At 40.6% G+C, this 23,624-nt stretch overlaps 2 protein-coding genes across 4 annotated transcripts; one reads left to right on the top strand and one right to left on the bottom strand.

The window, feature by feature from the left end:
• Nucleotides 1-1,792: 1,792 nt before the first annotated feature.
• Nucleotides 1,793-8,380, bottom strand: anxa1a (annexin A1a). Of its 3 annotated transcripts, none has more exons than XM_051423044.1 (12): nt 8,229-8,379; nt 7,500-7,579; nt 6,702-6,792; nt 6,305-6,399; nt 5,673-5,786; nt 5,319-5,409; nt 5,030-5,109; nt 3,556-3,700; nt 3,376-3,471; nt 2,646-2,704; nt 2,421-2,543; nt 1,793-2,316 (listed from the first exon to the last, which is right to left on the bottom strand). In XM_051423044.1, the coding sequence occupies exons 2-12, from the start codon at nt 7,557-7,559 to the stop codon at nt 2,257-2,259; spliced, it is 1,014 nt and encodes a 337-aa protein (XP_051279004.1). In that variant the 5' UTR covers nt 7,560-7,579; nt 8,229-8,379; the 3' UTR covers nt 1,793-2,256. The 3 variants fall into 3 exon arrangements, with proteins under 3 accessions (XP_051279004.1, XP_051279005.1, XP_051279006.1); XM_051423045.1 differs by having other exon boundaries at nt 7,500-7,575; nt 8,229-8,281; XM_051423046.1 differs by lacking the exons at nt 1,793-2,316; nt 2,421-2,543 and having other exon boundaries at nt 2,656-2,959; nt 8,229-8,380.
• A 1,416-nt stretch (nt 8,381-9,796) lies between these two features.
• On the top strand, nt 9,797-21,942 carry si:dkey-96l17.6 (uncharacterized). The gene is given in 12 exon segments (XM_051422976.1): nt 9,797-10,932; nt 11,406-11,578; nt 12,392-12,574; nt 18,351-18,460; nt 18,462-18,544; nt 19,367-19,547; nt 19,658-19,895; nt 21,061-21,221; nt 21,312-21,416; nt 21,510-21,607; nt 21,694-21,772; nt 21,853-21,942. Coding segments are annotated over 11 exon segments (1,392 nt in total). The 5' UTR covers nt 9,797-10,932; nt 11,406-11,475; the 3' UTR covers nt 21,904-21,942.
• The last annotated feature ends 1,682 nt before the right edge of the window (nt 21,943-23,624 follow it).

Here is a 23,624-nt window from a genome sequence, read left to right on the forward strand (position 1 = left end):
AAACCCCCGTTTTCTGTGGATGGCAACCCACGAGGGCTGGTGTGTGTGTGTGTGTGTGTGTGTGTGTGTGTTTAATATTTATAATGTAAAATCCACAGTGTCTGCTTTCTGTGTAGAATATTTAACTACTTACTACAATATAGTGCAGGAAAATTAAATACATTCATCCAACCTGGCAACTCAAAGTCCCGTTATATTACACTGTAATCTATTACCAGTAGAGAAGAAATACTTAGATCCTTTACTTGAGTAAAAATACTAATACCCAGGGTTGGAAGGGTTACTTTAAAATGTAATCTGATACATTTACTAATTATCTGTTAGAAAATGTCAAAGTATCATAATATGAAAGTAATGTATCTTGATTACTTTCCGTTACTTTTGGAGTACATCAAAACCAAATATGCGAATAAAAACAAGAGAAAATAAATAATAAGAAGAAGAATTGATGCAAGTGTATTCTCTAAGACAACAGATTTTAAATAAAAATAAACATAAAACATGTGTCCTCTGCTCAGTGTATTTTTAAAGAAAAACAGTTACCATTTGTTGTATCCTGATTAAATAACAGTTACATGTAATCCATTACTTCCCCAAGCCTGCTAATACCACACTGTAAAAATACTTAAAACAAGTCCTGCATTGAAAATGTTACTCAAGTAAAAGTATGTAAGTATAATCAGGAAAATTTACTTTAAGTATTAAAAGTAAAAGTACTCAATGCAGTAAAATACCCCCTTTGTCATTAGATCACTACCTAATGTAATAGCAGAATCTTATTGTTGTAGTTGGTTGAGGTGGAACTATTTATTATGGATTAATCAGCAGATTAGTTTCTTCATTAATTAATTGTTTGATCTGTAAAAATATGAAAATAGTGAGAAATGCCATCAAAAAGTTCAGAAGTGACACCTTCACGATGTTTGTTCAGTACAAACCCCAACCCAAAAATATTCTTTTATTATTAAAACAATAAAAAATAAAAAGGTTAAGCAGCAAACCCTCACAATCGTGGAGCTGGAACCATGAAATGTTTCTGTATAAAAATCACTTATATCAGCTATATTTTTATGTACTGTTGGGTTATTTATTCCAAAGCATCAGATTTTCTAAGCTCTATATATGTTTTGTATGCATTTGTAAAGTAACTAAAGTTGTAGTTAAGTAAAAAAAATACAAAACTTTCCTCTGAAATGTAGATCGAGTACAAACAGACATGAAAAGAAATTACTCAAATAAGGACAAGTACATTAAATGTGTACTTTAGTGCAGTACTTGAGTTGGTGTAGCAGTATTCCATTAGTCTATCACCCATTATGTGTGCTTACATTCATTGTTCATGTTTGCACATTGAGACTTCTGTGTTAATCGTGTTACATCCTGATTTCTGTATTATGGATTTGCGGTTAATTCTGAGCCCAAATATACAGTTAACTTATAATAGTTAGGTTGTTGTTTTAATCTAGTTTTTATATATAATGCAATGTACTAATAGTACACACCCATCAGCCATAACGTTATGACTGATTGGTAAAAGTGAATAACACTGATTATCTCGTTATATATCAGGCAGCAAGTGTACATTTGGTCCTCTAGTTGATGTGTTAGAAGCAGGAAAAATGGGCAGCGAGAGGATTTGAGCGACTTTGACAAGGACCACATTATGACGGCTAGAAACTGCAACTCTTGTGGGATGTTCCCGGTCTGCAGTGGTCAGTACCTATCATATACTATCAGTGTATAGTACATGTACACTATGTACATGTGCAAAGAAAGCAAAACCAGTCAGATGAGCCTTCATACAAAAAGCTTTTATTTGCAAGATATCCAAGCTCCTTCAAGGGTTCGCCTACTGCTGCCGCTGAATATGATAAGCACATTGTGTGATCTGTATACATCTGTCAGCAGCTGCACTGTGATCAGCGACATCAGCTTGTCTTCGAGCACCAGTTATGAGACTCTAATGATTATGAAGCTAAGTCTGTCCAAGAGCATTGGTCCACTGGCACGCTGCTATCAGATCTATGCAGAAATAAGGAATGAAATGGAATAGCTTGGGAGAGGAAATATCTGCTGAAGCAGTGCCGATTCCACGTTAATCTTTGCTCATCGTTGCTGTTTATATATTTTCTAAATGTCAGTTCTCCACAAGAGCACAGGGGCACAATGTGTGTCAAGAGATTATAGGTGATTTTCCACAGCTGGACTCGCTGCTGGATCTTCAGTTGTATGAGCCTTGATCCCACTGGTTGCCGATTATTTTTCATCCCCACAGAGGGCGAGCAGAATCTTCTCATAGTCTCCCTTAGTGTCATCCTGAAAAGACATAAAAGACTCATGTAAACCACAAAAGAACCTGAGCAGGTTCTGACATGTTGGATGGGTTTATTGTTACTATAAGTGGTCGGATGTTTGCTCACCAGAATATCCTGGTAGAGGATTTTGCCGTAGTTTTTCTTGTACTCATCCTTGATCCGTTCCATGTCAATTTCAGAGCGGGACACCATGATGCGGGTCAGGATAGCTTTGCGGGTCCCTTTACCCTGAAGGGCAGAAAGGAGTCAGTCATTGCAGGTCTTAGGCAGCAGGCACTGTATCCTGCATGTATTTTTAAATATGTTCTAAGGGGCCTATAAATGCAGTACCTTCATGGCCAAGTAGAGCTTCTCAGCAAAGAACGCAGGCCTGCTTCCAGCACACTTCACTGTGGTTATTTAAAAGATGAATTCAAGTTTAAATCTGTGTATAAAATCACTGCATGAACGCTCAGTTAAAAAGGTCCAGTGTGTACGATCTAGTGGCCTCTAGTGGTGTAGTTGCAGACTGTAACTCACTTCCTTTCCAAGTATAAAGGAGAAACTATGGTGGCAGTGAAACAGCAAAAACACAAACGGCTCTATCGAGAGCCAGTTTTTGGTTTGTCCCTTCTGGGCTACTGTAGAAACATCCAGGGGCAGATCTAGAAAAATATTCATGGAGTGGCAATCAATCACATAGAAGCACCCAAATAAAGGTATTTGAACTCAAAAACATTAGAAATCTATAAATTGTTTTATTTCCTAATCAGACATTTTCTTCTTTTTTCACCGAACTTGATCCTATCATTTAGCCTAACATGTCAGCTCATTAAATATGTGTTAATTTTAACACATTATTTAAAAAAATAATCTAAATTAACGTGTTCAATTTGATCGAAATTGACACCAAACTAGGGGTGGCCAGGCATAGTCTGTAGATGAAAACGTCTCAGGTGATTAATACTATAATGAAAACATACCTATGAATATTATATTTTATTTGTTTCTGCCAATAGATCCTACTAAATGTTACACCCTGGACCTTTAATAAAGTAGGAGTTGAAGTTTGTGCCTTTACCTACTGCTGTGAGACAACTTTCAATATCTCCCTTCATCTCCAGGTCGATAGCTTTGGCCACGTCCACTTTGCTGTACTTTGAGTACCTTTCGAATACTGAAGGAGAGGAGAATGTGAGTGTGAGATCTGACAGGAACAAAGGGCACAAAAAAACTGACTTTACTGGGCGGGGCAGCGAACCTTTACGGAGATGAGCGGCACTCCTGCTCAAGAGGATGTCGATGAATACAGAGCTGTCTTTGCCCTTCCTCCCTTCCCCGGCCTCGTACAGAGCCCTGGCATCGCTGTCAATCAGCTGCTCACAAACTCCTTCAGTCCTGCCGGCCTGTGATGAAGAGTAAAGGCAACTTCACAGAGCTGAACATGACCAATGTAAATAGAGAATAATGGTAAGAGCTTTAAGATTAGAGTTACTCTACTTTGACTCAAACAGGAAATGTGAGAGATATCACCTCAGAAAATAGCTGCAGTCAGTTCAGGAACAGGAAGCAGGTTTATTTCTAATAATAAGATTATTTATTGTTAACTGTTGCCAGCCACTGTTCAAACAGGAAGCTCTAGAACTGGCCCTTAAACTTTACTAATCATGGACGTTTGCATCAGAGTTATGATAGTTTTGTATTTTTTATTAGTTTTTATTTTTATTCCATTTTTAATTTTTGTTTTCAGTTCAGCCCCAGAGTGGGTTTGCTCGCTTCAGTTAAGTTTTTATTGAAAAATGTTTAGTTTTAGTTTAGTTTTTATTAGTTTCAGTGTTAGTTTTACTTTGACTCATTATAAAATGGGGGAGTATTTGTCAGGGGCAAGACTGAGGAAGTTCAGAATAGATATTACAATATAAAACACACTGACTCACAGTCATAGAGACATCCCAGTCTCAATAAACATAAACACAATGCCTCATCATGCTAGCTGTGTCGACAAATTAACAAAGACTAAAACTAAAGACATTTCCTGTATATTTTCATTTAGTACACAATATAATTTCAGTCAGTTTTTCTAAGGTCTATTTTTCTTTATTTCACTGTTAACTAAAATTTTACACCTAGTTTTAGTTTTTTGTTTAGTTTAAGTTAACTATAATAACCTTGGTATGCGTGCACACAGTACATGACTAGGTAGCAAGCTCATTAAATTTGATATTATTATATGGTTTTAAAAACATTTATTAATTTTCTTTTTACCGTTCCACCAGTGAGAACTGGTGTTTCATCCAATAGAGAGTGGACACAAGATTTAACAAGAACAATAAGCACAAAGAAAAAGGTTGATTACGAGATGAATTTACCCGCCAGACTGTTTAATGCAGACAAGTATTTGTTTGTCCTGACTGCAGCGGCCCTGGTTTGATTAAACAAAGGCAATAAAAACCCCAAAAAGTTCCTATTTTATCAAAATACAACTTTTGACCTCATTTACAATGTAACTGATGTTCAGCATCTTCAGTTTGTACTGTGTTTTCCATTGTGAGATGATATGAAGACATAAAAGGCCCAGTTATTAACTCGTGTTGTGTTAGCGTGTGTGTGCGTGTATCGAGGGAGTGAGCTTGTTTAGTTTATATAAACCACTGTCACTGCAGCAGCTACAGCAGGGAGTGTTGTGTTGCCTCAGAACTTAACGCATCCTGGTGCAAGCGTGTGACAGCACGCACCTTGCAGAGCTCAAGGAGGGCAGTCCTGAAATCCCCGCCAGTGTCAGACCTGATGTCATCCTCCAGGTCCTTCTTGTATTCTTGGAAAAAGAAATCAAAGAAACATTAACATCAAGGATATAAAACCATGTTCAAAACTCACAAATAGAGTTGCTTTTCTTCATGTTTAAACCTTCCCCCATATCCCAGAGGCTGTGATTACTCATTGTCACATGTTGTATCCTTTCTATTTATGAACACTAGCTTGATGAAACTAAAAAATTGTTGCTTAAAATTTGTCTGCATGCACCTTCCTTGTAGACTCTCTTTATTTCCAGGATCTCTCTGTTGTTCCTGGAAGCCAAAATCTCTATCAGGGTGTCCTCGTCTGTGCCCAGACCCTGAGAAAGAGATGCATGGATAGACAGATTGATACAAAGAAAGACCACTTATTCTTGGCCCAACTCAAACAAAACACACCTGTTAAGAAAACAGTACATGAATACGTGGAAGTGGGTGGATGTCACTACACGCCAAACAGATGATGGTGAGGCCAAAGCATTCGCCTCAAATGTGCTTACTGAGCATTAGTAGAGTCATCTGTGTGTGTGTGTGTGTGTGTGTGTGTGTGTGTGTGTGTGTGTGTGTGTGTGTGTGTGTGTACCTTCATAGCCAGTTTCAGCTGCTGGGCGTCGTACTGGGCGGGTGTTTTCAGCAGGGCCAACACCACATCCTCCAGATCTCCCTTCAGAGCGTTCTTCAGTGCCGATTCCAGAGACTACGGTCAGTAAATATAGTGTTTGAGTCACATGTGATTGTGTGTGTGCCTTTTGAAACAATGTGTCTCCAACGCAAGGTGTCCTAAACATGCATTCTATGTAATGGCCAGCAGGGGGCAGCTGCATTGGCTGCACAAAAAAGCCGATAGTATTGAGTCTTATGGAGAAATTAGATGATTTCTTACTTGATTTATTAGCTCAGTTAACAGTTTCCTAATGCGTTTATGGTATAAATCACTAGTCTAAGGCAGTGCTGATCACATATGAATAAAGATTCTGTTACTGCGTTGACTATTTCCTGCTTAAAATCATTTCAGAAACATATTTTAATCTCCTGTTTATCTGTAATACAAGAACATGTGTGACCAGGGAAGCCGCCATTGTTTTTTCTGCTACGGAAGAGTCGAAACTGTGCAGCCAATGAGAGCAGCTCAACTCGCAGTACGTCACCGCCAGCATGACGACGACCATAATGCCAAACTTTAGGCGGTGAACATCTCTGTTTCATTGTAATCACCTTGCCGCTGGCCTGCTGGTAAGCCTCTTTGATCTGCTGTCTCTGCTCGTTACTCCTCTTCACCAGAATTTCGATGATGGTGTTCTCATCCACACCTGCACAAATGAGGTGTTGTTAAGCAAAGTTATCATCTCTATTATTCTGCATCTGTATGATAAAGACGAATATATGAATCAGTGGAGTACTTCAGTGCGAGGGCCCATACAAAGAGAAGAGTGAGACTTCCTTCCACAATGACTCTGTTAGTAGCAATGGCACATTGTGGCCAGCAGAAGGTGTTTACATAGTTAAGATTCTTACAGAGGCCAGCATGTCATACGTCTAACAGAGATACAATACAAAGCCAAGACATGTTCACACACGCTGCACGGATTCCCTGTCTGCCTCTTAAGTTCACCTTTCGCCTTGATGGCCTTGTCCAAGATTGCTGCATCGCCATTGGGGCTGAAATTGGCAGCCGCAGTCACCGTCCCCTCGTTCTTCAGGACCTTCAGAGACAGAACAGAGATTAGTGTGTGTTTGGTAGATACTTCTGCTTACAGAGGTGGGCATGAGGCCGGGTGCAAAAGGTGCATTTTTCAGATGCCTGAGAAGCGAAAGTGCTCTTTAGTTAAAGAAACCGTAGCGTATAATACAAACAAAGACATAAAAGAAGATAACTGTGACAGATTTTATGCCTTCATGCCTCCAAAGACCATGACGTTGCCTTTTAGAGTGCCTGTACACGCCCCTGTTGGACTGAACTCAAGGATAACAGCCAGAGTGCGCAGACTGAAATCATGCAGGATAAACTTGTGAAACTTAGTTCACTTTAAGAAATCAGGGAAAAGCAGAAGTAGCATTTTGTTCTGTTTGCAGGGTTTATAAAGGGAGGGGCACAAATTCCTGCTCCTATGAGTCACACTCTCACAAGACTGAGTATGGTCATCTTTCTCATTGCATATAATCGTTAGGCTCCCTTTCACTTTAATAACACTTCATCTTATCTCTCTGCTCCACTCCTTTTTCCTCCCCTCCACCTTTAAACTCCCCACTCATTCATTCATTTTCCCCTCACTGTCCTCTAACACGCCTCTCTCTGGCTCGCTCCAAACTCTGCCTGGTAAATTTTTCCACCCGAACATACCACAGGAAGAGGAAAAAAAGGAAAAAACAGGGCCTTAGCAACTGGAACAGAACCACAGAGTAAACGTACTGAGTCATCGGGCATGCCCATATAGACCGTCTGCTGCAAGAAGGCACTGATGAAAGACATGGTGGGACGCTGGAGTCTGTCTGTAAGGGAAAGGAAACAGCATTAGAGAAGAGAAGAGAAGAGAAGAGAGAAGATATAATGTTTAGACTGTAAGTCTGATTAGAGAAAGAAAGAAGGTGATAAAACCACTGAACACACTGGTTTCCAAAGAAGACATTATCACATTTTTATTGATTCTACTGTACTGGTAGCGTTCTTATCTATTTAAAACTTGTTAGCAAAAAGACAGAAAGAAAGAAATCATGTTTGTTTTTCCTTCATCCACTCCTGGAGAGAACAAGCCTCTGCATATTTACTGTAGGTTTATGTTAGGGGGTTTTTCATAATGGCAAGCATGTGGAGATTGCTTGGCCACACCCACGCTCAGCTCTGATATGGATATACAATACATTATAGGGTAGGTTATAGATCCGGTCTCCTTTTAAATGTGCTTTAGTGGCAGATCTGCTGCGTAATTATTAAAGCAGCTCAAACAACACTTGCGTCAAATGTGTAAATCCAAAAACTGTCGCCGCTGTCTTTCCAACCACACCCTCAAGAGACTGCATCAATACCGTGAAGGAGAAGTGAGTGACAGACATCAAATCTCACACCAAACTTCAACAAACTCTTAAAAACTAAAAAGCCGTAGAACAGATTAGAGATTTCTATCGAATGAAAACCACTTACCGTGTGGCCTGAGAGGGAAGAAGTTAGTCTCACTGAGGTTTCCAGGGGCGTTGTAGAGGCAGAGAGTATATTTATACCCATGATAAACCCCACCTAGTAACGGGTCCTGCCCACACTCCCCTCCACAGCTGCCATTGGACTGAACCGCTGCCTGCCACCTCAGAGCGCAGCGGAGATCCACCGCAGCCGTGCGTAAAAAAAGTAGGAAGAGTTTGTCCGACAGATTTAAAACAGTCGCGCTGCTTACTTGAAAACATCTGCCGATCAAGTTTCAGCTCTTAATCTTTCATAAAAATGGGGATTTCGTGGAAAATCACTAATACTTAGAATACATCTGGGACTTAGGGAAAAGTTTATGATGAATTTTATTGTACTTTTTGTGCTTATGAGGGTCTCGATGCAACATTACTAATATATTCCTACAGAGGAATTTATATCTATTGTAATGTTTAATTTGAGACATCTATTTTATTATAAGCTTCATATTTTTTATAAATTATTTTTTTTCCTACAAGTGAATATTAACCATTTTGAACACTTTTGCTACAATAGTTTAAAGATCCCCTTCAGACATGTATTAAGACATATAAACAAATAGTCTGCTTGGGACAATAATATATGTCTGATAAGTATTTCCACATTTAATTTCCATGTTAAAATCCTTAATAAGACATCTACCATTCCAACCTAAAGTTTTCCTGCTGGACACAAGATGTCTCCTACTTCACTGTAAACTCACATATTCTCACATTCTCAGTGTTTGTGCACTTCCAAACTATTTGTAAAGTCACATGTTCCCAGGCTCCGCTCCTTAAAATCAGACTTTCAGCAGATAAATGTGTCAAACTCATTGTTCTGCACAGTGAAGCTCAAACATCCAACAACAAGAATAATTGATTTTTGAGTGGAGTGGTACTTTAAAAATTCCCCTATCACTCTGGCCACTTTGCTTCTATTAATGTGTTTGGTGGAAGCTCAGTGGAAGTAAACATAACTCTTAGCAACACTGTTTGTGTTTATGGCTGTATATGGACATGCTTTTCATAGCTAGAATCTCACTGTTGAGAATATTTTCCCTTCACATTCCTGATGTTATCTCTCCTCTTGCAAAAATGTTATCAGGAGGTTACCTGAGACAACAAACGACCCCACTGTGTATCGATCTGTGGAACTAGTTCACCTATTCACATCTACAATACCTGTATAGGAACGACTGAGCAAAGACCACCTAAAGTGTCGGCCTTCAGTGTGATGAGGTAACAGAGTGTCTTTAAGGTGTGGCATGTTGTCATGGCTGCACAGTCGTGGGCCTGACGCTACCTGCAGCCTACGTGCCTCAACAGAGGGTGATGCTTTCACACAGTTGAGGTTAACAGTCAGGATAATGACACGTCTAAAGGGATGACTACATCGTTTGAGCCCAGTCATACTGTGTCATCACTCAGTCAAACAATCAAGGCTTCACAGGCCTTTGATGACGTCCATAAAAACCTTTGTAATATAACACCGTACTAAAAGACATCCTTTTGCTGTTGTATATTTGTATATTTTATGCACCAATGCACCAGGACACATTCCTCGTAGGTGTAAAAACCTGTAAAGATAAGATTTTACTTTATTAAGAATTGAGAAATTCCTTTTTCACTCTTTTTACTTTTATACACACACAGGCTGAAATGCACGCTCATGCACATGCAGGGCTTTTGGACATGCAAACAGAGAGATGGTGGAGTGATGTTAGCACGTTAGCAGCCCCCTACAAGCAGTTTTTTGGGGTTAGGTGCTCAGGGGCACCTTGGCAGTGGACAGGAGGTGAAACTGGCACCTCTCCAGCTACCAGTCCACACTCCATAATGTGGTCCCTACACACTGAGCTGCTGCCGCCCCTATGATCAGTAAATATGTGTTTATCAGCTCAATTTGTTTCCATATTTGCCAAAGTGACCACTCCAGAGTCGAATATGGTCAGGGCAGGGTTTGGATTGTGAAAAAGGAAGGAAGGCCCAAAGCTGTATTTTCATTAAAGTGGCATCATGGGTGGATTTATCTCTAAGTAAGGTGTGTTAAACAGATGCTCAAGCTGTAGTCCAAAAGTGCAAATGAGCCTCTTTGTCTAAAAAAAGAAAGGAAATCCTCATGGAAGAGCTTTGCCAAGAACAGCAGAGAGAGAGAACAATACCTTTAATCAGCAGCAGCAATGACCATGAGATTGATTTTATTCCACAATTACTTCTTCTTACAGATACAGTATCAACTATATGATAATATAAAGCAGAATGTCTGAAACATGCGTGAAGAAAATATCCAGATACTCCTGTTACACTACTATTTCACCCCATCCCCTTGACTCTAACAGTAGAGGAAAGCTTGGGGTCTCCAGGAAAACAAACACAAACAAGAGAGCGAAGTGAGTGTGTGTGTATGAACTATACGTGAGTGTGAGTGTGAGAGAGCATCCAGTTACAATCTGTATCTTACACACAGGAAACCTGAGGACTGTTGGGGGCATCTTTTTACCAGCAGCGGGCTCTGTGGGGTTTAAGCCAGTACCTGGTGAAACTCCATCTCTGCAGGTTTAATATTTAAAGACTGTTGAGAGTTTGGTTCCCCTTAGAGATCGGGACCGACGCGTCCTCCTGGTCAGTACAGCAGCACGAAACGGGACTGAATCACACCGGAGGGATCTGATCTGCTCCCAGACCAGGTAGGCCTTTTCTCATCTAGCCTTTTCTTTCAGTTTCTTAAAGGTGATTAATTCATATGGATATTTTGGACTGTTTAGTTCAGTTTCATGACAGTGAAGCTCACATATTTCAATCAATTCAAATCACTTTATTCATTAAAAGAACTGGCATTGTGCCAATTCCCTATGATTTGTTCTTATGTAGCACTGTGAAATCAGGGAATTTAAAAAACAAAAAGACACTCAAACTTTGGGATTTTCAGTTTTTCCTGTTGTGAAGCTTGTAGCTTAGAAAAGCTTGGAGAGGCTGACAAAAGGATTCAACTCCCAGAGTGAATCTGCTGTGTGTGCTTATTGACATCTGCGAATAGTTTGAGGGTTGAACAAGAGTTCATAATGTAGATTAAAATATTTTGGGATTTTCAGTTGCATATGCATTCAAATCTTTCTTCTTCTGTTGCCTTAAAATTATTTTAACCCTTTCTTCTCTGCAGATTTTGATCCAGTTGCAAATTCTCTCCTAAAAAGACCAAATATAAGAACATCACAAACAGTAAATACACAATGTATGTAAACTCTTCTGGAGCTGACAATGGATCTTATTCACTGACTTTCCTGGGAAAGAAAGTAGGGAGACATCACTCTGTGGCCCCTGCAGGCAAGCAACGTGAGTGTAAAACACACCAACAACTAATGTTAATTTCTGTATCACATATCAGGTTGTATGTTGTAGAATAAGCCGCTCTGAGTGATAAACAGGTGAAGTTAGACGAGGTTTAAATATTTCAGCTGCTTGGCTGCCTCCGTTGAGAAGCAGCGGTGCAGTCAGTGTATCAGAACAAACATAACTCATTGTTCCTGGCAGGGTCTGGTTGGAGATCTGGATATGAAGGCCAGCCGGGTACAGTAGAACCAGACCTTGCAAGCACGTGTGCTAATAGGCCGGCGTATGCACACTTATCTTTATCTTTAGATAACAAACCAGCTGGTGTCACTCTAGCTGCTGCAGAAATGTTTTGTGTGTGTTCTTACAGATTTCAATGGCATGCATGCAGAGGTATACAAAAGATATAAAGACTGAACTGATGGCTGCATTATGTCACTTTAAGCTCCACCATCTTCTGTCCAGATGTTTTCATTACCTGAATATCTGTCTTCCTGCTGGAGCTTCTTTTTTATCTGAACTGCTCATCTTCATACGACCATCAACATTCGTGGCATCTTGTGATGACGTTGCAGATTGCAACTAACTGAACACTATTAGTATTTGAAGTCGTGGGAATGAGAACAGACTGTGAAGTGTGTAGGAGGAACTACTGTGGCCACAAAACACAAAAGCCCCTATCGAGAGCCAGTGTTTGTCCATTCTGAGCTACTGACATAGCAAACTGCAAACAGCTCATTTTAAGCTAACAAAAACACAACAATTCTTATATTTCTTTGTACTCTGTATCTGAATTTGCTTCTACATTTTTCTCAGTCGCCTGGGAGACGACTAACAGGTCTACCTGCCCTGAGGACCCCGTCGTGTCCCTGCGGCCTGGACGGGTCCCGGTGGCAGTGCAGGTGCTGGAGGATTTACCGGGCTGTGTACCAGAGCTGAAGGACGAGAGGCCGTGTCCAATAATTCACAACACACAGTTTGACCAGTATGAGGACAGCAGTGCAGGTCAGACCAGTAAACCCACTAACATACACACACATGCAATCCTGGAGGTGTAAACTGTAGTTTTCTTTGCACAAGATTTACAACATTAGGCCTTCAGGGTTTCACCCTTTGCCTGCTTTCAAGCTCAGACAGAAGACAACCCGAGTATTTTTTTATACTAACAACCTTTCCCTGTAATTCCTGACATCATTTCTGTTTTTCTACTAAAAGGTGTTTCGGGGAGGAAAGTAACAGCATGACGGCACGCCCACATTCCTGTATGAGGAAACAAAGAGGGGAGAGGGTGGGATGGGAATGTGAGAGACAGAGAGTGATGAAATATTTGCAATGTGTCAACATTTTACACAAGTTTGGCCTCACTGGTGGATAAATTATTTATTTATTTAAATGAAAATAAACAGGGACTAACATAACTAATATTCAGAAATGTAAATGGACAATAAACTGCATGCTAATCCCTCATAAAGATGTAAAACGTGTTTTAAATCAAATAAATAAAATGTTTCTCTGAGATTTATGTGTTTTTTTTTATTCTGAGAATCTCATTTATGTGAGTGCAATAAAAGGATTAAATGCATTATAAACAATTATACTGAACAAATCAGTTTTCCATTGGAAAAACTGGCAAGGGAACTGATTTTATTTTTAAAAAATCCAGTATGTATTACTGGTTTGTTTGGTTTGGCCCAATTATACACATTCTCTCTCTCTCTCTCTCTCTCTCTCTCTCTCTCTCTCTCTCTCTCTCTCTCTCTCACACACACACACACACACACACACACACACACACACACACACACACACACACACACAAATGCACAGAGAGCTGGAGGTGCAATGTATGAGCTAATCAACCCAATAAAATGAGTTTGGCATTCATCTGTACACTATTATCACCATGTAACTGAATATTTATTATTATGAGGGTTTAAGTTGCCACTGTTTACTGTAAAAGAGCATGTGCTGCAATTCTAATTACAGAGCACATTCACTACAATGCAAATGAATTAGATAATTGAACAATATGTGTTATAAGACTTGCTGTTACTCTTTCTTTTCTCCAAGCTGTTTCCAACTGTTCTCCAACATTTGCTTCGTTGTTCAAGCTGTCATTCAACACAAACCTCTATGGATGAGGAGGTGGGATGCGTTCAGACGCTGGATCGGCGCCGATCGCAGAAAACACCCCGGACGAGAGGTCATCCGAGGTGCTGTAAAAGGATGAAATGAAATATGTGGAGGAGGGATGACTGTGTGTAGAGGGGATGAATGATGATGAGGTTGAAAGATACTGCAGGTATATATAGAAGCTGTTGGAGGTTACTGCCCATCATTTTCAGCCCATGCCTGCATGTTATTTCTGCAGGCTCATCAGAATCTCAGCTGTCAGATAGCAGTGATGCAGAAGCTCAGAGGTCACAGGATTTCAAGATATATATCCCTTATGAGTCAGCTGAACTCTGCGTCACTCAGGTAAAATAATGAGCATTGTATCAGGAAGGCAGCACAAAATTAAGTGCCATGTATCCCACAGCTGTATGTTTAATAACAGAATCAGCTCCTTGCAAACTACCAAACTACCAGAGCATATAAACATTATATGGTACACTTTATGGTAATTAAGGGTACATAAATTATCATGAAATCATACATACAATGCATGAAAAGGAATGAATTCATAGTACATGAACTATGTAGGAATGTACAAGATGATCAGTATCTCATGGCTTGATTCAAGACTTAGAGCCACAGTAGGCAACATTTATATATATAACTTTTTGTCATATTTGCTTAAACCTTCACTAAATACTGAGAGTAGAACATGAGACAGATAATCTGTGGGAAAAATCCCTCCTAATGCATTGCATTTGTAAGAATCCACTGTTTCTGTACAAACACAACCCATCAGAGCGGAGAAAAGATAGCTGATTGCTGTCTGTGCTTTCGGATAATCAGATTATCTGTCTCATGTTCTACTGTCAGCATTTAGTGAAAGTTTCAGCAAATATGTCAAAAATGTATGGAAATTACACACAAGAACATATGTTAATTAATGCAACCACTATGGTATTTCAATAATTGTGATTTCTTAGTTATTAATGATGCTTGCAGTTAAAAGGACAGGCCAAAAAACAGCGTGTATAAGTGTATTTATTTACATAAATATAATAAGAAGACTTAAACAGTAATGCCTTAAAGAAGGATATTTAGTTTATAAAATGAATGATTAATCATGATAACAACACTTTCAACAGAATACAGATACACTGCTATGACTGTCCCTTTAACTGCTGACCCATGAACATCATTAATTGGTCACAAATCAAAGTGATTTAAATACCTCAGTTCTTGCCTTATCTTGCATGAGATACTGTTAATTCCTTTACATTCCTGAAAATTCATTAGGTACTACATGAATGAATTCATTCTATTTCATGCATGAAGTCATGATAATTAAAGTACCCTCATCATAAAGTGTTACAGATTATTATAGATAAACTAATACAGATTAAATAACCTTTATTTTATCTCATGAAACAGTGAATATTTTTCAGACGTGTGACTGTCCAGTCGTTCAGTGAGAGGGCATGCAGACACACAATGAAGACACTGTCAGACACTGTGTTGTGTTCTTCTTTATGCTCACATGGCTGCCCTTATGCTGCTGGTGTGACCCTGCAAGGCATCTGATCAATACATGCTACCAGGATGCCATTTTGTGTATGTGAGGCCCATGTGTGTGTGTGTGCGTGTTTGTGTGTTTGTGTGTTTGTGTGTTGTATACAAAAACAGATAGCTGAGGACATGGAAGCAATGAGGAGAAAACACCTGGAAATGATGCAGGAGCTGGAGGAGAACTTTCAGATCACAGCACGAGAGAACCAGGTGAGGAGGCGTGTGTGTGTGTGTGTGTGTGTGTGTGTGTGTGTGTGTGTGTGTGTGTGTGTGTATCTATGTAACTCTTAACAGTGATACAGGTCGTATTGTGTGATCAGGAGTGGACTGTGCAGAGGATCAGGTCTCATTACCAGAACAAGTTAAACACTCTGAGGAGAATCCTGGACCTCTACCAGGAGAAGGTGGAGAGGAAGAACGCTGACTGGGAGAGGAGAGTCGCGGTCAGTGATCTTCAGTCAATCTTTCCCTCAGTGCTTTATTTCAAACCCAACCAGCTCCCTGTGCTGTTTTCACCCTTATTAACTAAATATCAAGCTTATTTCCCTGCAACTCCTGCAGCTCTTGCTGGTTCTCCATTACACTCAAACTCTAAACATCTGACTTTATGCATCAGTCATGTTTGTGCACACGTTACAGATGGAGTTGAAACAATAAAACCGCTTTATGTCTTTATTTATATGCTTCTCTCCTTGCATCATCCTGTTTCCTGCAGGCCTTGACTGCACAGAATGAGCAGCTGCTGGAGGAGCAGCGAGCTGAGAGGAGGAGGAGTAAAGAGGAGGTCCTGCAGTGGCACAGAGAAAAGGTTGCACAGGAATCTGGCAGACTTCATAAACTCCTATCTCTTCCTTTGAGCTAGAGCACACCCATGTGGCTATCTTGAGCAAAATGTCATTACATAATTATTGGACCAACTTTGTTCCTCTTTCTTTTAGAGCAAAATGCTGGAACTGTTCTCCAACAGGCTGGATGTCCTGCACAGCCACCAGGCCTCCAGTGAGTCTGCAAGCCTTTACATACCTGCAAAATCCCTGACCTTTGCATATAACACCTACAGTATTTTAATGCCCTGTGACACTGAACAGCACTGCGGGAGCTGCAAATGGCCCGACAGGAAGTAGGGAAAGTCCAAGAAATGTTGACGGTACCACCACAGGAGCAGCAGGAAGTTGCAGAGGAAAGTGAAAGCGCAGAGAACAAAGAGCTCCCAGCTCAACAGCAGACTGTGGTGGGTTGGAATTAGTTACCATGGCAGCCATACCTGAGGTACATGATCTAAAATTATAAACATAACAACAAAGCAAGCAACAAAAATCTTCAGACACCTGAAGGACAATATCTAGAAAACGTAATATGCAAAGAAGGGGATAAACTATAATCTCATATAATCACATTAAACATGTATTAAGTACGTATTTGAATGGTAGCAGGAGTTTCGGAGGTGGATCTCTCAAACATCAACTTATAAAAAAACACAACAACTTGAGTGTACTGACCCTTTAAGGTGGTTCTATCTGCAGGCTTGCAATGAGTCAGATCCGCCACTGGAGGGGGCTAAAGCCCGTCTGGAGGAGCTGAAAGAGAGCCTGTACCAGAGGGAGAGAGAGATCACTGAGCTGCTGGAGTCAGAGAGGAGCCCCGTCCCCCCCGTCCCTCAGGCTCCCTGCAGCGTCCTGCTTCCCACTGTCGTACACAAGGTGCTGCTCAACCCATTCAACTGTGTGTACACCAACTTACAGCTGCATGTGCATCTAATGACCTTAAATACGGCATTTTCTGCTTTGCTTTGGTGGCAGGAAATAGTCCATTCTGTTTTCTTAGACTTCTCTCTTTAATTATAATATATTTGTTGTGAAAGACTGCTTTGTTCCACTTTCTAGGCTCATGTTATATGCAGTGCAGTGGCTGAGGCCAGAGCTCTTTTGGACCAGATGATTGAGGAGAATCGGGTTGCTTTGGTCGAAGCCAGAGAAAAACTGGACCGTCTACAGATGGCCAAAGAAGACAGTACTGGCAGAGAGGATAAGACTACTGACCAAGAGGGGTTAGACATAACACACAGCTAGTCTCAATGTAGAAGTGTTGAATATTTATATATTCCTTTAATTGTCTGAAATATAATATTAATTCAGATTCAGATTATTTTCTTCCACTTTTTCAGGTCAGATGAATATGAGTCAACTTTGTCTTTACTACAAGAAGCAGTGAGGGGATACGAGGTCTCTCAGTTGGCTTTGGACTGCCTCAAAACTGGAGAAAGTCCTGTAATAAATGGTAAATAAATATATTTTTTATAATGCTGCAGCCAGCGGTAAATGAATTACATATATTCACATATCATGCATTACACAGTCCTTCTACTGTTAATTTTAATCTCTAAAAGCTGCTCACCTTCACACACCAGACTTTTGTGTCTGCAGAAGTGTTGCCATCACTGAGTGTAAGGTGCATCACTTATATCCGTGGTTTTATTTTATGGTTGTTCAGACTGTGATGCAGTCACAGAACTGGAGGACATCTTGGGACGAGGGGCAATCCAAACCACAGAGGGAGTGAAGAGTGTTGGTCAGCAGCTTCTTTTGCTGCAGGATCAGGTCGGTCTTTTATCACACACATCAAAATCCCAGGTCAGGTCAGGCCTCAGGGATGGAAATATCACCAGCTGCCCTTTATGATAAATTAAAAGCATAATTTATATCATGGCTGCAGCTGCTATATAATGGTTCTTTAATGTATGTAGCTGCCATACACTCTTAATATATTGTAGCAAATCCAGTGACTTTTCTATATGCTTTTAAGTTCCCAGATGCACAAAGTTAAATGTTTTGATGTTAGTAAGCGATCACATGTTTTACATCTATTCTTCAGGGTCATAACTCTGTGTCACCATGCTCTTCCCTCAAGCTAAAGCAAGTTAAAGATGAGAAAAAGAAAATAATTGAGAACTACACTTCAGAAAGGACAATGAGGAAGAAGTATTACAACATGGTGGAAGACATGAAAGGTACATAATAACATTAAACGAGGCCTTCTCAGTTTAAACCCTCTTTTTCTTTTTGCTGTTAGTAAGGTTTAGGTTTTTTTTTCTTAGGTAAAATCAGAGTGTTTTGTCGGATTCGGCCGGCGAACCGAGCCGAGGTTGCGCAGGGTGGAGCCATCGTTGTGGAGAAGACAGATGAGTACTCTGTCACTGTGGAGACCCCCTCGTGGGCAGCGGGAGTTTCAGTTTGACAAGGTGTTCAGTGCTGAAGCCTCCCAGGATGACCTGTTCCTCGACACCAACAGGTGAGAGGGGAGAATATATGAATGAACACACACACACACACACACACACACACACACACACACACACACACACACACACACACACACACACACACACACACACACAGTATAATGAGCCCCAAGTGTGTATCATTCTGTAGATTCTGATATTTTATAGTACAAATTTGTGCCAATTCAGCTGAAGTAAGTACAGTTACTTCAGTCACATACAATAGGGCAGTGGTTCCCAATCTTTTTCCTTAAGTGACATATTTTATGGATATTTCATTTTATATTCAAAACTGTACAATGAACCCAAACAGTGAACTCCATAACAGCAGGAAATGTATTTAAAACAAGTGATTTGGATGCATTTTGAGCAGATTATTTCCTGTTTAGGGAACTATTTATACAATGTTCTGTCTGTATTATGTATTTTATAGGATTTTTAACAGTCATATAAACTTAATTGGCTTATTTTTTGGCAAATTCAGGGTTTTCTTCTACTTGTGCTATCAGCTCTTTGGTTGTTTAAACGAGGATATTTATTAAAAGAGCTTATCTTGAATAATAATCTGAACTTTAAAAATGACATTTTCATTTAGTTTTTTACAGAGAAATGAGCCAAATGCTTAGATTAGGCCTACTGTGTATATTTTTCATGTTTTCTGACACCCCTTAAAATTGCGACCCACCCGTAAAGATTTGGCAACCCCTAGTGGCGGTCCCGACCCCCAGGTTGGGAACCACTCACTGCAATAGGCAACACACTGACGGTGGCAGCTGTAACCAGATGTTTAAATGCTGTCAGCTCAGCAGTTTAGGATATATTTCCCCCTACAGGCTGATCCAGTCGGCTATCGATGGCTACAACGTCTGTATCTTTTCATATGGCCAAACGGGCTCAGGGAAGACCTTCACCATGGTGGGGGACAAGGACCAGAAGAACCCTGGAATCATGCCGAGATCCTTTAATGCCATATTCAATATCATACGGGAGAACAGCGCAAAATTCGACTTCAAGGTAACAGACAGAATATTACAACTAAATTTCAGCTGAATAATGCTAAAATCTCTTGTCTCCCTCAACTCTCTTCCTCTCTCTCCCGGTGCGTCTTCCTCCTTCTACCTCAGGTTTCGGCCTATATGCTGGAGCTGTATAACGACAGGCTGCAGGACCTCTTTGTGAGCCTGCCTGGTGAGGCCCACGCACAGCCTCAGTCCCATGGCCAGGCCAGGCGGGTGGAGATCAAGAGGAACAGAAAGGGGGTTGTGTTCGCGCAAGGAGCAGAGACAAAGGAGGCTTCCAGTGCCCAGGAACTCTACGCTCTGTTCCAGCAGGCCTGCGCCAACCGACACATCTCTGCCACCAGTGAGTTCTCTATACCGTGCAATGCCGCCCAGTTCACACAGGGCCCTGCTAAATGGTTTGGATTAATCGTGTTAGTTACAGTCAGTGTGAGGGACAGCAGCTAGGTACATAATTACTGGAGCGGGCGGTGAGCGGCAGAGCGGCCAAACTGTGAATCAGCATACTGTAGGAAGAGGAGCAACATTGTTTTATAGATGCACACAGTCCTACAGGAACAGGAACAGGGAGCTGGAGATGCAAAGAACTAGATACTAAAGTACTAAATATACTTACTTAAATAATAAACATGTATTATTAGATGATTCAATGTTTGAATATGCATCAATTCTGACATTTATTTATCATTTATCAAGAGAAAAATGCCAAATATTCTCAAATTTGAGGATTTGCTTTTTTACACATGGTGACCAGATGCATGAGGGTTTATGAGGGATTATGTGGGACACGTAACCCTCTGGTTAATCAGTAGGACACACAGACTATGCAAGCTACAGTCCCACACATTTCTTGTCAGACTCACATGTACTGTGTCGCTTCATGTCACACCCCCTCGAACCACCTTCCGTCAACTTCACCCAGTTATTAGTTCTTCCACAATCTCACAACCTTTGTTTTAGCTGCATTTCCTTTTCTTTGTGATAGTTTCCATCATATTCAACCTCAGTTTCAACAACTCAGACAATAGATAAACATGATAAAGGATGAAAGTGCTCCAGGCTCTAAAAATCAGGACTTAGAGTGAGAGATCAATAAAAAAACACTGAAATAAATAAGGTAAAAACCAGAAGAACTCTAATCTGAATGATAGCTGCTGGAACAAAGCTATTTTTAAACTACTTTGTTCTACATCTCGGGACTATGACCTAAATCTGAATAGTTTGTGACTTTGTGGTGGCTCAGAAATTTGATTCGATTTCTAATTTTAGAAAGGCATCTGTGACTTTTGAAAACTAGAGCCAATCAATATGTGGAACATGGGACATGGGATAAAAATACTGTGCAGTCCCACATAAAGGGGGGCACCTAGACACCCTAGTTTTATATGATTCTCAAGTGAAGGATTTGTGATCAACATCTGTGAGGTTTATTTGAGATCAAATCTGAACATCAACAATCAAAAGTCTATTCAGAGCTTGATTTTTTTTTGTGGTGTGTGTTCCCCAAGAGATGAATGTGGAGAGTTCCCGCTCCCATCTCATTGTTGGCATCATGGTGGAGAGCAGGAATCTGACCAATGGGAGTGTGAGCACCGGGAAGCTGAGCCTCGTGGACCTGGCAGGCAGTGAGAGAGCAGCCAAGACTGGTGCTAAGGACCACCAGCTAAAGGTTTGCTCATATGGTATGTTTTAATTATGAGGATGATTAGATGAGAAGATATTTTCTCATGGCCTCTTTAAATCCCCCTCCCCTCTACAGGAGGCCAACTCCATTAACAAGTCTCTGAGTGCTCTGGGTGATGTGATCTCAGCCTTGTCTTCTGAACTGCCCCATGTACCATACAGGAATAGCAAGCTGACGCAGGTAGAGCTGAAAATCATCATATGCGAGTTTGTAGCAATGAACAATGAGCTGCTTGTGATTTCTTAAGCGACCTTTGTATTTCACGTCTCTCAGGTGATGCAGGACTCGCTGGGTGGAAATGCCAAAACCCTCATGATCGTCAACATCTCTCCTTCGGAGTGCAACCTCGATGAGACGCTCACATCTCTTGTGTAAGAGATGGAGAAATATTAATATTTCCGTTTATTTGAATGTTAACAAACTCCTAAATAACACCTGAACTTCCCGAACCTTCCAGTTACGCGACGAGAGTGAAAGCCATAACCAACAATGTTCAGAGACACGTGGACAGCAAAGAGATCGCTCAGCTAAAAGAGGTGTGTGTGGTAATTGTTACAGAGTTTGATAGCAGCATTGAAACATTAACTTAACTTTATTTCTGTTTTCTTTCTGGTAGGTGATCATGAAGCTGAGGTCAGGACAAACAGTGGATGAGGAAGACATTTGAACTGTTGTAAACTGTGTACTATAGTGGAGTAAACTGGGATTGTTTGGACCATTTCTTGAGTGGCTTCTCTTATATCTTGTACGCATTGTTTAAGCTGTACATGCTTATGAACTAGCATATATTTTAAGCAATTTAAATACTTAATTTAGTCACATGGAGGGATGGGCAGTATTAATACCACACTGTAAAAATCCTATACAGAACTAGTCCTGCAAAAAATATATAAGCAAAATTTACTTAAATGTCCAATGTGATACATTTTGGAGGATTTTTTGGCAGAAAGGGAATATAATAATTCTAAGTATGTTTTCATTAGTGTATAATCACCTGAAAATAATCATTGTTTTTGTTACCTAAGCTGTTTTTTCCACTATGTTGAACCACCATGTTTCTATAGACAGACAGGCCAAACAAAACACTAGTTTCTCCGGCATGGTTGGAAGGCAAGCGGTATTCATTTGGTTGCAATCTACTAGATACCATTAAGTCCTACACGCTGGTCCTTTAAGTGGAAATGGAGATGATCAAATACAGAAAGTAGCCTCACTGTATACTAACTATATACCTGTGGTCCCGGTCAACCCCTGGCAGCAGTGGATGTCCGAGGACTTTGGATATGACCTTCTCCACATTGGGAGTCGCTATAGATTGATTCCTCTACAAACAACCTGGATGCAGTCAGAAAGCAATGGCCCTCGGTAAAGAACAGGGAGTTTTGTGGCCCCCATAGTTTCTCCTAAAAGCTTGGAAGGGAGGATGAGGCGAGCGGTATTCAGTTAGTTGGAACTGCACTGCAAGATGCCACTAAATCCGTCACACCTACCCACATACTATGCAGGATTTGTCCGTTGCTGTTTGCAAACGCACCACCAGAGCACATTTGGTTGAGCTATGTAGAGAATGAATGAGGAGAGGGAGCAACATTAGTGAGAACAAAGCAGTGAATCAGATAAATTAAATGCTATTTTCAGATTGTCTCACAGCGTTTACGTTCTAAAGCATAAATACACCCAGCGAAGCCTCCGCACAACCCTGCAGGATGGGGCCATACTCCTCTGCAGATACACACCACCACACACTTCTAGTGGGTCTTAAGTGAGGGAGTAGTTTCTAAAGGATTGAAAACCGAAATCTGTTGTATTTTTTGCATTAGAGGGGATAATTTTTCTCAAATCAAAGCTATTTCAATCAACTCTTTAAAGATCGAGTTACATATTAACATAGGAGCCCTTCTTTGATATCACATTAACAACTCTCTCATCCATTGCACCTGTTATTCCATGTACAGTTTCTGCCTGTATTTCCTGTATTGCTGTTTTGAGGTAAACTGCCACCCACCCTCATAGAGCTTCCTTTTAAGGATGCTCCACAGGTTCTCAATAGGGTTGAAGTCAGGAGATGATGGTGGCCACACCGTGATTCTTTCTCCCTCAATGCCCATAGCAGCCTAGGCCTCAATGGTATTTGCTGCAGCATGGCATGGTGTGTTGTCTTACATGAAAATTATTTTACTCCGGAAGGCATGGTTCTTCTTTTTATACCATGGCAGGAAATGGGCAGTTAGGAACTCCACATATTTTGCAGAGGTCATTTTGACACCTTCAGGCACCTTAAGGGGGCCTACCAACTCACTTCCCATGATTCCAGCCCAAAACATCCCTCCACCACCTCCTTGCTGACGTCGAACAATGATCTCTCTTAATATTTCGTATAATATCCAG

Source organism: Dicentrarchus labrax, unplaced genomic scaffold (assembly GCF_905237075.1).
Source record: "Dicentrarchus labrax unplaced genomic scaffold, dlabrax2021, whole genome shotgun sequence".
NCBI classification, from domain to species: domain Eukaryota; kingdom Metazoa; phylum Chordata; class Actinopteri; family Moronidae; genus Dicentrarchus; species Dicentrarchus labrax.